The sequence below is a fragment of the Lottia gigantea genome (assembly GCF_000327385.1).
Source record: "Lottia gigantea unplaced genomic scaffold LOTGIsca_74, whole genome shotgun sequence".
NCBI lineage: Eukaryota > Metazoa > Mollusca > Gastropoda > Lottiidae > Lottia > Lottia gigantea.
The window spans coordinates 1,253,774-1,269,260 of NW_008710478.1; the positions used below are offsets into that span (position 1 = coordinate 1,253,774).

The following is a 15,487-nucleotide window of genomic DNA, read 5'->3' on the forward strand; positions in this document are numbered from 1 at the left end:
TTTATTCAATTTCGGTCGGTGAAAGTTGGAAATTCACAAAGAGCAGTGACTTAACTACCATAGGGACTGGTTGAACAAAGTCCACGGGCCCACTCCCAGAAATCTTCAGAATGCAGGAGAGCATACGTTGAAAAAAATATTACCATCTTGTCGAGCCACAGAAAAAATTGTAGACCACACACGCTGTTTGGTCAAAATTTCGTATGCATGGTATTGTCACATTTCAATATTCTGAGCACAATACAGGGAGCACAGTCATGGTCTCCTAAATTTCCCACTCCCCCATTGATGAAATGCAGCCAGATCTGACTTATTAAAATGACCTTCAGATAAAGATCAAGGTTTATAAATTTTGCTTTCTTGTCTGGACCTTAAATTAAATTTCCAATAAAATCTTGGGCACATTCAGTGAATCGTTCATTTAAATATATTTTTTACTAAAAGATTGATTGATTTAAGTGGATTTAAAATTCTGTTTAAATTTAATTTTAATGGAGGAGATTTTAATTTATTTATTTTTCTAATCTACTTCGAGTTTAAATCTGGTTTTCGTTAAACCTGAACCTAATCTTTAAATTGGTGAATAGTTCTGTTTGCCAGAGACGCGTTCATTCTTAATAACAAATACATGTAATCCGAAACATTCTTCATTGATGCAACTGGATGTTTGGAAGAGTGTTATATTCAAAAGCAATAACAAAGAATGATCACTAGACGGAAGGAAAAACATAGAATTTTGACTTGGAAATTGTCTAGGTTTTTCTGTTCTATGGTTGCATCGAAAAGTCAGGACTAAATTTTCAATTACCTTTCATGACCTATGCCAGCATTTCTTTCAGATTATGTTTCACTGTTGTACAAATGACCTCCAATTTCAACTATACTTCATCCATAAGTCCCATGACTAACCCACAATTTTGTATATTTTCAGGAAAAAGTGTCGAATGCAGAGAAGACAAGCCAAAGATGAAATAAAAAGCTTAAGAATAAAATTACGAAAATTACGACAGTCAATTCGTGCAAAGAGAGAACACAATAAACGAGTAACCGATCAAACAGTCAAAGGCAAAACCAAGAATAAAACAAAAAGACAAAAACTTCATAAGAAAACAAATGTGAGTCATAAAATGAAGAAATTATCGAAGAAATTAAAGAGAACAAGGCGAGCTGCTACTGCCAGACCAGAGAGACTGTGGGATTATGCTGTTATACCGTATGAAATAGAGCTGAACTTTACTGGTAAGTAAAATCTTGCATCATATCATACAAACTGTATCCTGTATCCTGTGGAGTTGAGATCTGGGTTTTCATTTATGAATCACCTTCAGTATGGGCCAATCCATACATTCCCCTGATCGCCTGCTTAATAATATACCACTAGGCTCTTAATAATATACCACTAGGCTCTTAATAATATACAACTAGGCTCTTAATAATATACAACTATGCTCTTAATAATATACCAAAAGGCTCTTAATAATATACCAAAAGGCTCTTAATAATATACCACTAGAATCCTAATAATATACCTCTAGGCTCTTAATGATATACCAGTAGGCCCTTGATAATATACCTCTAGGCTCTTAATAATATACCACTAGGCTCTTAATAATATACCACTAGGCTCTCAACAATATACCAGTAGGCTCTTAATAATATACCAGTAGGCTCTTAATAATATACCACCAGAATCTTAATATTATACCACTAGGCTCTTAATAATATACCTCTAAGCTCTTAATAATATACCACTAGGCTCTAAACAATATACCAGTAGGCTCTTAATAATATACCACTAGGCTCTTAATAATATACCACTAGGCTCTCAACAATATACCAGTAGGCTCTTAATAATATACCACTAGGCTCTTAATAATATACCAATGGGTTCTTAATAATATACCACTAGGCTCTTAATAATATACCACTAGGCTCTTAATAATATACAACTAGGCTCTTAATAATATAACACTAGGCTCTTAACAATATACCACTAGGCTCTTAATAATATACCAATAGGCTCTTAAAAATATACCAATAGGCTCTTAAAAATATACCAATGGGCTCCTAACAATATACCATAAGGCTCTTAATAATATACCAATGGGCTCTTAATAATATACCACTAGGCTCTTAACAATATACCACTAGGCTCTTAATATTATACCACTAGGCTCTTAATAATATACCACTAAGCTCTTAATATTATATCACTAGGCTCTTAAAGAGTTAGACTAAGGACTCATCAGTAAGTTACCACTTTCAGTAAGCGACACTTTTTTATCATTCGTTGCTTAATATAAATTTAACTTTACTATCATAAGAAAAAGTTGATGAAACAAAAACAGGACAGAGTGCAGATTTCAGTTATTTATGGAACAGGATTCAAATTTGTACGGAATCGCATCGCAGTTTGCGAGTCAAAATGACTCGTTTTGCGATCCGATATTTCATTCTATTAGCCAAAACTAACATTTCGACAATCTGCGAATCAAATCAAATTGTATATTTGAATGTTTGCAACTGGACCATTAAAAATTTCTACCAAATTTTTAAGAAATGCCAATCAAAATTTAACTCCGTTAGCCAAAACTAAAATTTGTTATGATAAATTCCTTATCAAATCTTTCAATCTAAATTTAACCCTGCTCCGGAAGTAGACAAAAAAGTGATGATTTTCATATAGCAGACTTAAATTAACTAATTTAGAAAAGTTAATTAACATTAAAAAAAATAGATTTTACATCATAGATTAGTTCTTTAAATCAAACAGTTTTCTAAAATGTAAACATTGCCAACTTTAGTGCAATTGTTACGTTCCGGTTACCCAGTTGATTCTATTGGACCATTTGGTACGATTGGTTGGTTGGGCGGTTGCTGTGGAATCTTGTTGGGCCTCTGGTTTAATTCGTCACGCAAATAGTATCGTATGCATTGGGAATCTCAATAATTATGCTACCACATTAGACATTTTAAGCATGTAATACCCAAATTGACTATTTTATTTTCTAAAAATGAGATCAATTGATGTCAGTATATTTTTACCTAAAAATTCTTGAATGAAACACAACATCTAACAATGGGCCACTCTGCTTTAAAATTCAAATTGATCTCCCTTCTTTTATCATTGTAACAAAGTGACCACTATCAGATCATTTTCAACGCCAATTCTTAAACTGAAAGCGGCATACATCAATGGACCACCGCTCCTGTTTGATATGCCTATGTTTATTATAACATGTAGAAGCAGTATAGTAGAGGATATATCTGGCACTAGGTCAGACCAACCTGTAATAACATGGTATAAACAGGGCGGTTATTATTCCATCATCATCATCTACCTAATTAACATGTTTATCATATCTTATCTAATTAACTTCACTTTTAATTAAAAAATGTTAACCAACACTTGGTTCAAATTACTAATTACTTTCACAACCCCGACCGACCTTCAAGTTTTAATATGAATGAACTTCTAGAGTTTCTCTTCTTGTTTTCATTTCTGTCGATTCCATTTTGACAGCATCCCACTCGACGATAAACATGTTTGTTTTCAATGCACGCGTCAATTGTGTTGTAGTCTGTAAATTGCATTTTGCATTTCCATGTTTCTTTTCGACAGTTTAAAGCCGCAAACTGTACGTTGCACCAATGTGTCTGGTACGGTGCACGGTTTGAGACTATCGATACAGTAATTGTAGAAGAGAATCGGACCCGCACCTCGAGTATTGGCTTCTTTTATTGCCCATGTATTCTGTATGGATAATCCCATACTGGACACCGTATCTCGTCTATGCGCGGCTTTATACCACCAAATTCAAGTTGGCGTATCTGGTCAGGAAAAGAAAACTTCAAGAAAGCATTATTCGACTTGTTGCGATTAGAGGATTCGAACCTGTTGGCACCTCGGGGTATGTCTGATCTGTTTATCACGACCATGGTTCTCTATCAAGAAAACCTTCAAGTGTAGGAAATTCGATTAAAACTTTTTCTGATTCATAATCTATGTTTATATGTGAAATATACAAGTAATGATGTTATACATTATATTTTAAATATTTATGTCTGTTGAATTAGGTCTAAGATCAGAATTTGGTAAAATAATCAAAATTTTTTATATTTCACAGTGTTGTGATTTTATTGAAGCCATGTCAATTGAAAGTACACTTACCAATGTGTACTTATTTACATATCACATAGACAGAAGTAACTTCTAAATCTTTCTGGAACGCCAGACATCTTCTAATCTCCGGATTGATCCCACTGTTGTACTATGGTTGTACTACAGCTAAACTTTAGCATAGATTCTAGAGAGTTGCCAACTGTTGCCCTGTTGCCCTGTTGTAAGACAACATTTAAGACTGGACTATATTCCCGAAAACGGTCAACTATACACTATAATAGAGTATAGTTAGCTTATACAAGGCATCACATTCCCTGTAACTCCAGAACGTGGTTCATGTGGTACTATCATGAACTCAAAGAAGGCATCACATAACTCTGGGTATACTCCAGATAATAATACATAATGCTGTATTGTTTCACAAATGTTAAACTCCTCCTTGTGATCTCAGTCCCATTATCCAAATTTCATAGACTTGGGAGTAACAATAAGAAATATAAATTGCAAGCTTAGTTCATAGCCTGGGTCGTTAGACTTGTCGTTAAGAATAAAAGTACACCATCTGCAGTACACACATAAATATTGTAACTTAAAACATAAGAATTTGACAATTTGTAGACGGTATTTTTTGAAAGTTTTCAGATGTCTGTATAGATTTTCTTACCACCACATGTGTGTCCTGCATAATACATAAAACTTGTTTTGAATAAAGGAATTTATATCCAGACAACCGACATAGATTTTAAAAAATTTGCATACTCAGCCGAAAATATTCTAATAAGATATTCACAAACTGAAAATATTTTTGAGAAAATTGAGAAAATTAGACGAATATATCAAACAAATAATCTTCAAAACCCAATACTTGATTAAATTAACTCAGTTAAACCAAATTTAAATTTGCGTATACTGTTTTTCGGAATCTTATGTGGCTACATTATAAAGACTGAAAACGATATAAAGTATATCAGAAAGTCAATATTACCATCACAAACAGACTAATGTTTTCATTTGTCAAACCTTATTTTCCGTGAAAGGACCCTAACAAGCACCCGAAGAACTAACCCTATGTTCCTAACCTTTCATACAGTAAAAGTAAGATATCACTTTAACAAGAGATTCAACTTGAATACATTACCAAAATGGAAAATCTGTATTGCATGTCACAGTCGATTGTCCCAGACACACCCCGCCTTTCGTATGTTATATATTTGTATTGTATTATTGTAGGTGCGAATAAAGCCCTGTTTAAACTAGCTATGAGACATTGGGAGAACCATACTTGTGTTATATTTGTGGAGAAGAAACCTGAAGATCAGAACTATATTGTTTTCACTGAAAGACCTTGTGGGTAGGTCCATGTTTTATACTGGTATTACACTTCAAATAACATAACGCAATTTTATGGTATTCTACACCTAATTTGTTATTCTACACAACGTTTCAACAAGTTACATTGTCCTCATCAGGTCAACAGAAGCAACTGTTGTCTCACCAATGCCTGAGCCATCAGTTCTTATTGGCACCAATAATCAGCTGCAGCAAGACAATCCTTATTTCTTTTGTCTTTATCACCAAAGATCGTCTCGCCATCGTCAATAATAAATCAAATGTTTATTATGATACCTGTCTCTGTTACAGTTGTTGTTCATTTGTTGGTAAACGAGGTAACGGAGCTCAGGCTATTTCTATTGGTAAAAACTGTGATAAATTCGGTATTGTTGTTCATGAACTTGGTCACGTGATAGGATTTTGGCATGAACATACGAGAACTGATAGAGATGACCATGTTCAGATTGTATACAAGAATATCATGCCAGGTAATTTTTAGTTGTATTGTGCATATACCAAGTAGACTGGACTACAAGAGTGTTATCATATTTTTTGTTAGGGGAACGGGTGGGGTCCCGTCGGAGGTAAAGATATTTCTAAAGTATACCTGCATAAATATGTAATGGTTACTCAGGTAATAAAATTAAGCATTCAAAAAAACCTCTCAGTTTTGAATGTCAAGGAGTTGAACCATAGTGTGAGTTGTAGCTGAAACTCTGCTAATCGGTATTACAAGTAAGATACTAGTCAGCAGCAATAACTATCAAAATCGGCAGAGCATTACATCATTAGATCACATTCTGATTTGAAGCTAGGCCCAGCAATGCTCGCGATCTCTTGTACCATAATAACTTGCCAAAAGTTTTAACAAACATCTTTATTGTGAAAATTGTCTTACATTACAGAATTCATGATTTCTTGTTCTAGGTCAAGAATACAATTTTAATAAATTAACATCAAATGATGTAAATAGTTTAGGCGAAGAATACGATTATGGTAGTATTATGCACTATGCTCGCAATACCTTCGCCAGGAACACCTTTTTGGATACCATTCTACCCCGTCGTAAACCAGGAGTACTGGTCAGACCAGATATTGGACAGAGAATACAACTTAGTCCCGGTGATATCCGTCAAGCTAAAAAACTTTATAGATGTCCAAGTAAGTATAGTTATAAACACATGGTAAATCAACCTCTGTACCTCTGTGTCTCCTAACCTCTTAGGTAAATGTTGCTCTCCGCAATACACCATTATGAATCAAGAAATAGCGATAGTTGTCCATCTCTTTATTAACACTTCTCTTGTTTCAGCCTGTGGACGAACATTACAAGAATCAGCAGGACGATTCCGTCATGATCCTAAAACAGGACTGGGAGAGGTCTGTCAATGGAGAATATCAGCTACTCATGGTGAAAAAATTGTACTAAATATAACAAGACTAGAACTACCAGTATCCTATAACTGTCAAACTGATTATATAGAAGTTAGAGATGGCTATTATATCAAATCACCATTATTAGGTTAGTGTTTAATATGCACGTACATTCTCTACTGTAAATTTCAAACTCATTATATAGAAGTTAGAGATGGTTATTATATCAAATCACCATTATTAGGTTAGTATTCAATATGCACGTGCTTTCTCAAGCTATAAGTGTGAAGCAGAATTCATAGAGTTTATTATATCAGGTTAGTATTCAATATGCACGTGCACTCTCTTATGTAAATGTCAAACATATTATATTGAAGTTAGGGATGGTTATTATATCAAATCGCCAATAATTAGGTTAGTATTCCATGTGCATTCTTTACTGTATTTTAATCTCAAAGATAGTTATTATATAACCTTTTTATGTTATCAATTGGTATGCTTCCTCGCAATATAGCTGCCTCACAGACAGACAAATATGAAGTATGGTGAGCTCAATATGCCATCAGTGTGGAGATTTTAGACTGACTATCTCTATAGGCCTCCTTTCGATTTGTCATCAATTCTGTGTTTGTGTGTTAATATGTTTATTTCTGCATTTTCAGGACGATTCTGTGGAGATAAAATACCAGAAACTATGGTATCAACAGATACTAGAATGTGGATAGAATATAGAACTAATAATGGTCTAGGAAAAGGTTTTGTTGCTGAATATGAAGGTATGATAAAGACCTGTGCTATTGACTTAGTTTTGGTATTTTGAGCTAATCCTGGCTTTTGGCGTTAATGAGTTGAAATCGTTCAACGCTCTTGTACACACTTATCCAGAGTGGGGTTGATGTATTCAGAATAGAGCAAATTAATCCGAAAGCACGTGATGTACCTATACAAATGACAAATGACTTTTAAGATCATGGAGCAAAATCATAATTTCAAGATTCTTCTATTTTTAAAGTTCTGTCCTTCAATAAGGTGGCTTCATTAAGTCATTTATTTGCTTCACATCTGAAATCGATCTCTTTACAGCTATCTGTGGTGGTGAAATTGTAAAAGACACGGGACACCTGACATCACCTAACTACCCAGATGAATACAGACCTAATAAAGAATGTGAATGGAAAATAACAGTTCCTGAAAAATACTCAGTCGCTCTCAAATTCCAATCTTTTGAGGTAAGTTCAGATATACGAAATTTGTAGCATTTAGAACAGCGATGAAAATTCCAACGATACACATCAGGACAAACACTGATAGGCTATTTCACATAGTACAGGCCAGTGTTTTAAGTGTATGGGAAATGAGTGAACCGCAATCGCACTATACAGGCGCAGACTTTGTATAGATTTCACCCCCCCCCCCCTCCTCCCCCTATGAGACCTTGGTATATTATTAATGTACCCTTAATTCTTTCAGATCGAGAACCATGATAATTGTGTCTATGATTATCTCGAAGTAAGAGATGGACATGAAGATTCCTCACCCCTGATCGGTAAATTCTGTGGATACAAAATTCCAGAAGATATTAAATCTACCGGAAATAAACTTTATGTTAAATTTGTCTCCGATGGTTCAGTACAAAAAGCTGGTTTTGCTGCTTCCTTCGTTAAAGGTTGGTTCTCTTTTAATGAGTTTTAGAACTATTTGAACGCATATCATCATTATTTAGCCTGCTGCTTTATTTACCAATTTATGACCAATATTAAAATTTTAAATGGACTTGTGAAATTGTTTAATGTAAAAATCTATTCCAGAATATGATGAATGTAAGACAGATCTCCATGGTTGTGATCATAATTGTGAAAATACTCTCGGTAGTTTTAAATGTACGTGCAATATTGGCTTTGAACTACATTCTGATGGCAAACGATGTGAAGGTACGTGATATTTATACATTGACTCCGTTTAACATAATCATAGCTTAGATTGACTGGGAGGGAGAAGTAAACCCCCAAAGACTAGATGAAGAAGTTTCAACAACTGGACTTCAAGCAATGGACTTCAAGCCATTTGGATTAACTTAAATATGAGTGAACAACTCATCTAAATTTTCTTCTTAAAACCTTTCTACTTTTCAACTTCACCACCAACTACCTTAAACGGTGCCCGTGTTCATGATTTGTTTCTAGTTATCAATTAATGGCAATGCTGATCGTTGTTATTCATTGAAGTTATTTTGTTGTAGATGCGTGTGGTGGTTATATTAAAGCCCAAAATGGATCTCTACAGAGCCCCTCGTTCCCAGATCTTTACCCACCCAACAAAAATTGTGTCTGGCAAATTGTAGCCTTGCATCAATACAGAATTATGCTCAATTTTACACACTTTGATCTGGAAGGTAGCAATGTAAGTAGATATTTTTATTACCAAGATTATCTTGAAAATTATGTTGACGATGTTTGTACTTTCTAAAATTCGCGAACTTTGTCGGACAGTGACTTCATGCAAAATTATGTATATTTCTGTAGCAGCATTCGCATCGTTCCCAACAGTATCAATGCACCTGAAAATTCTGAGAGAAACTATACAAATTGTGGACACCATAAACTGTATTCATATTAATGGTCCAGAAATCAGTTAAACATGATCCCTAATAGAACAAATTAGTTCCGTTCACTCAAAAGTGTTAGATTTTAAATACTTCAAACCATCCCCGGTCTCACCAGTGCAACGCAGCTGCAGTTGTTCTGAATAGATATTGTTTCCATTGCAGCAAGACTGTGAGTATGATTCAGTCAGAGTTAGTAGTGGAACTGGTAAAGATTCTACTCTACATGGTGTATTCTGTGGTTCCACTCTACCTACACCAGTAACCTCAGAAGGCAACGTTCTTAGAATAGAGTTCAACTCAGACAACTCTGTCCAGAAAACTGGTTTTAAATCCATGTTCATGACTGGTAAGCACCTGAATCCATCTTTAGATTTTTCTCGTATATATTGATTGATGTGGGGACAACAAAGGTCTATCAGCTGATACATAAATCGACAAACAGGAGAAGAACTGACAGAGCTAACCCTCTTAATCAGTCAAATCTGCTTTGGAACAGTAAAAATGAAAAGAAATGAATGTAGTTTTACGTTCTACTTTTCTGCTTTACTTTGGATCAGTAGTATACAAATCCTGTACCCATTAAAAATATCCTTCAATCCATGCTTCTGTGGGTCTTTTGGAGGGCATCATCATACACCCTTCCTGTTGTTGAACATTAGGGCAGCTATCCCCATTTCATTATGTTAAGAGCCCATATGTATTACAAACGATTACCCTATAATGTTCTGAATACTTTGCCGTGGGGTTGTTTTCAGAGACCATCGCCAGACACCTTAGGATGCTGAATAATGAGACGTAAAACTCCCTTCTTTCTCTTTTTAGATAAAGATGAATGTGCAGAAGAAAATGGTGGTTGTCAACATATCTGTAAGAATAATATCGGTAGTTTTGAATGTGCCTGTGATAATGGCTATACACTGCATGAAAATAAACTCGACTGCAAGGAAGGTATGTAATCGTTCGATTTCTTTGTGAGTCACCGACTATTTGTGGTATGTTCCGGATGGACTTGCTTTGATGTTCAGTTGCTGATAGCTCATATTCAGCTTGTATGCATTTTTCAGGTTCGTCCATAATTCAAGAAAACTGTACTAGCTTCTTCCAAGCATGTATCAACGAATGTCCAATTGAATTTTTAACACAGATAAATCTATTTCGATTAGTATTCAAAAGTAATTATTGATCGTAATTTTTTTTTTATTGTGAACTGTTTCAGGTGGATGCCAACATGAGATTACTGTGCCATCAGGAGAGATCAGTAGTCCCAACTGGCCGCAATTTTACCCCAGTCGTAAAGACTGCGTGTGGCACTTCACCACCAAACCTGGCCACAGAGTTAAGCTCGAGTTTGAGGACTTTGAACTGGAACCCCATCAGGAATGTACGTACGATCATATCATTGTCTTTGACGGTGATGACAATAGTGCCAGATCTTTGGGAAGATTCTGTGGTGGAGATAAACCTGAACCAATTATCTCTAGTGGTAATAGAATGTATATGGTCTTCTATTCTGATGCTTCTGTACAGAGGAAGGGATTCCATGCCAAGCACGATTCAGGTGAGTAAAGCCAAATTCATCAAGTGCTTTCTGGTTAGGACCGGTGCTGACGGTGCTGTTGATTGGGTGTATCTGTTGTGTTATTGACATATTATTCAGATTTGTCAATAGGCCTACCTCCGTTACCTTTCTAGTACCATTAATGAAGAAGATCAAAGACGCTTATTACCCTCGGTGAATGGAGTTCATATAAATATGAACTAAGAAAAAAATCAAATGCCTCTGTTTCAGTTTGTGGAAGTCACCTGGTTGCCACAGAAAATCTACAAGACGTCTACTCTCATTCTAAATATGGTGATCAGAACTATGATAATAGAGCTAAATGTGAATGGACACTTCAAGCTAAAGAAGGATTCAGGATACATCTCAAATTTACAGCTTTTGAGATAGAAGACGAAACAGATTGCTCGTGAGTGAAATTCTTGTGAGATATTAATATATGATATTATCTAACGAATTAAGGGGGTGGAACTCTTGATCCATCCAAATCACAAAAAGAAAAAAAATCTGACATTTGCCTTATAGATTTAAAAAAAAAGTTACTAAGTTTGCAACGGTACGACAGTGAATCACCTTTCTTGACTATAAACCACCCCTAGAAACTACCCAACTATCAGGTGTTTGCCATATTGAGTCACCCTTTGAATGAGTTATGTTCCATAAATTTCAGTTGATAGTGCTGCTCATCCTGGTGATATACACGATGCTGATGTATAGATTCCATGGGTCACCCTTTTCTTTAATTGTACACAAAATCCATCATTACTGAGATAGTCGGTTCCAAAGCATCTCGCCATTGCATATTCTACAATCATTTGATTATTTTCAGGTATGATCTGGTAGAAATAAGAGATGGTATAAAAGATGACAGTACAGTATTAGGTCGTTACTGTGGTAGTGCGGTAAGTTATAACAGATTTCATCTTTCAATCAGAGTGTGAATTCAGTAATGACAAGAGGTTAAATGAGATAAGTGGTCGCCCTTTGGGGGTAGTGAAAATGATTTGTTGGTCGATTTAAACATAGGCATGACGATGTAGACATTTTCAGTAGATTTGAGGAGTTTTATGAATCTGCCTATTTTCACAAAGTTTTTATATTTCCAAACTAACCCGTTCACTCACACTCATAAAACTTTTCATTCTATATGTAATTATTTTTTGTACTTCCAGGCTCCTAAAGAAATCATCTCCTCAACAGAATATTTGATGATTCGTTTCAAATCAGACGATACGATTAACTGGAAGGGATTCCATGCTGTCTATAGTCTTGCTCATCCAGCCCAAATTGACTACGATTTAAAGGAGCTGGACACCGAGTTCAATTAGCATGACTCCGTGACACATTGACTCATTGACTCAGTGACTCCATAGTGTGAGCTGTTTCTATTTATTGTGTTTACCGAGTGTTGCGTTACTCGTCAGAAGGTATCCCAAGATGTACATTGTGGAGGATATTGACCAATCACTGTTGAGCTTACAGATTGTTTGAATGTGAGAGCCAATCAGTGTGGTTATTATATAATAAAGGCAGGGTCGTAATCTGTTATTAAATATATCCTAAAATGATCCGTACTCAACCCGAGCTGAACACAGGCGTACATGTAAGCCCACAAATGCTATAAAAATATCTCATTAACTCAAAAGCATTTGGTTTTTAAGTACTACGGACGCCTATGTTTTTGTCTCAACATGAAAGAGTTGGCAGCAGGATCTGAGTGTGTGCGGGAACCACTTTGGAAACAAAAGTTGTGAAATGTTTAACCAATCAATATGTTTTTAAGTTGACTTCTATGTATTTGTAAATATTGTTTTTTTATCTTTTGATATGAAGTTATCTAATTGTAAAGTATCGACACTGTAGACTGTAGTTTTGTAGTTTTAAAGTTTTTAGCTTAGTTATCTTTTACTGATATCTATTACTCTTATTTCTAAAATCTTTTTATCTTTTTATAAATCTAGTCAATGCGCTTTATCTTTTCATGTATCTAAAGAATTGGGTGAGTCGACAATGGACCCGAGGGCTCATAATTTCTAAAGTCAAGATAAGATCATACATCGCTGATTAAAATCTTATGATGGTGGTAAAATCCTTTAAACTGCTCCATCTTGGTTGTTAATTCTCGTGGGATATTTCATCATAATGATATCTTGAATTATATAAGCATGAAATTATCATTTTAATATTATCATTTATAGCCAAATTCTAAATTTTTAGTTTGGTTTAGATATTTTATTGTATTTCGACTCAACTTTTGTGTATCGTGAAGTAATAGCTTACATTTTACGTATTTTCATCTATAAACCAATGTCTTCTTAAAATTGATTTGAGGAGATAGTCGTAGTGTATTTTATAATCTGTTCTGTCATTATCTTTATCTTTATTTGTAAATACTGTTTAATAATTTATATATTACTCTCTATTGTACAGTATATTTCTTGATAATATTAACAGTCAAACATTGTAGAATTAGTGTAGAATTGAAAGGAAATGTAGTTTTAACTTTTTACAGTATTTCAAATCCAATAAACAGTCAAATACTTCTTCAAATTGTGACTCATATTGATCAGTCCATGACTCATATTGATCAGTCCATGACTCATATTGATCAGTCCATGACTCATATTGATCAGTCCATAACTCATATTGATCAGTCCATGACTCGTATTGACCAGTCCATGACTCGTATTGATCAGTACATGATTCATTTTGATCAATCCATAACTCATTTGGATCAGCAAACACTCCGACAGTATAGTCCATAACTATGATAAGTTCATGACTCCTATTGATCAGTTTATGACACTATTTGACCAATGGATCAGCCAATAACCTATATTGATCAGTCCACGACTCATAGGATTGTATTGATTTCAACTCCTATCGGTCAGTCCTTGACTAGCATTGGTCAGTTCATGACTCATGTTGATCAGACCATGGCTCGTATTGATCAGTCTATCGGCACATTACTCATCTTGATAAGGCAATGACCCATCAAATTAATCAGTTTGTGAGTCGAATTGATCAGTACATTACTTATATTGATCAGATCATAATTCAAGTTAATCAGTCATTGAATCATATCGATCAGTCCTGGTCTAATTTTGATAAGTCCATGACTCATGTTGATGGGTTCAAATTGATCAGTCTATAACTTAAATGGATCAGTCCATGACTCGTATTGATCAGTCCATGACTCATTTTGATCAGCAAACACTCCGATAGAATCGTCCATAACTATGATAAGTTCAGACTCATATTGATCTATGACCCCAATGGATCAGCCAATAACCTGTATTGATCAGTCCATGACTCATAGGATTGTATCAATTTAAACTCATATCGCTCAGTCCTTGACTCGCATTGGTCAGTTCATGACTCATGTTGATCAGACCATGGCTCGAATTGATCAGTTCCTGCCTTATTTTGATCAGCCCAGTCCAGTCTATGACTACTATTGTTCAGTATATGCACACATGTAACATCAATCCTGATATCAAAATGGACTTCCTTTTTGCTTCTCCGGAAATGAAAAATATTTGCGTCTATCTGTCTATAGTATATCTATCTGCATCTATCATAACAGCATGGTGATATTTGAAACAAGTTTATTTACAAATGAATCTGTATATACATAACCCATATAATAAAATATAATAATAATCTTATACACAATAGGATTTACCCTCAGATAATACAATACATGACTTACAGTACGTTACAAATAATAATAAACAGTTATCTGTCCCTAAAACAACCAACAAGCATGATAATAGTTTCCAAAGATAACAATTCTTGTTTACATTATTTATGAAGTCCAAAATTTATTAATAAATAAACTGTTGCTTAATTACCATAGACTAGGACTGGATGTTTCACCAGATGGGGACTATCTTGGTATCATGAAATAAAGAGTTGACAAACTGTGAAGTCTTAATCTAATTATCAAATGTAATTTTCTTGATGAGCCTCTATGACATGATGGAAACTGGTATATTAGCGTTTGTGATAACGTAAGCACATAAAGCATATGCCTGGATGATGTTTCCTTTTCATAAAGCTTTCATGGCTCAGTAAAAGCTGAGCTTAATTTTACCAAGTTAGATGTAATGAAATGGAGTTTTAGATCTGACTAATTAACTTAGGTTACCTATTGAAGTGAATCTTTTTTATATGTTGAAGTGCAAAAAATGACATCAATAACACTCTGGAAATAAATAATTTTGAAATGACAATGATAATTTACAGTAAATATATTAATAATTTTACACCCTTGGTATATACAATATAATATTACAACCATTCATACATCCCTATCACATTCATACTAATATATATATTACACAGAATTATAGCCTAGTTAGCTATCACTTCAACCTATTATTGACCTCAACTGTTTTAAATTCAATTCATTTACATTATTACAGATTCAAATAATAAGTTCTCTTGCCTTTGTATGTGTACCAGGAACCCATAGAGCTTCAAATTCCAACAT

General features: G+C 34.6%; 1 protein-coding gene across 1 annotated transcript; it reads left to right on the top strand.

Annotated features, from left to right (window-relative positions):
• Positions 1 to 1,134: 1,134 nt before the first annotated feature.
• On the top strand, positions 1,135 to 12,320 carry LOTGIDRAFT_236092 (hypothetical protein; the record flags this gene model as incomplete). Its single annotated transcript, XM_009066256.1, has 16 exons — positions 1,135 to 1,239; positions 5,354 to 5,474; positions 5,765 to 5,943; positions 6,383 to 6,616; positions 6,768 to 6,977; positions 7,492 to 7,605; positions 7,913 to 8,058; positions 8,300 to 8,495; positions 8,638 to 8,760; positions 9,069 to 9,229; positions 9,597 to 9,780; positions 10,257 to 10,382; positions 10,651 to 10,992; positions 11,224 to 11,401; positions 11,822 to 11,894; positions 12,165 to 12,320. Exons 2-16 carry the CDS (start codon positions 5,383 to 5,385, stop codon positions 12,318 to 12,320), a joined length of 2,514 nt encoding a protein of 837 aa, XP_009064504.1. The 5' UTR covers positions 1,135 to 1,239; positions 5,354 to 5,382.
• Positions 12,321 to 15,487: the final 3,167 nt, after the last annotated feature.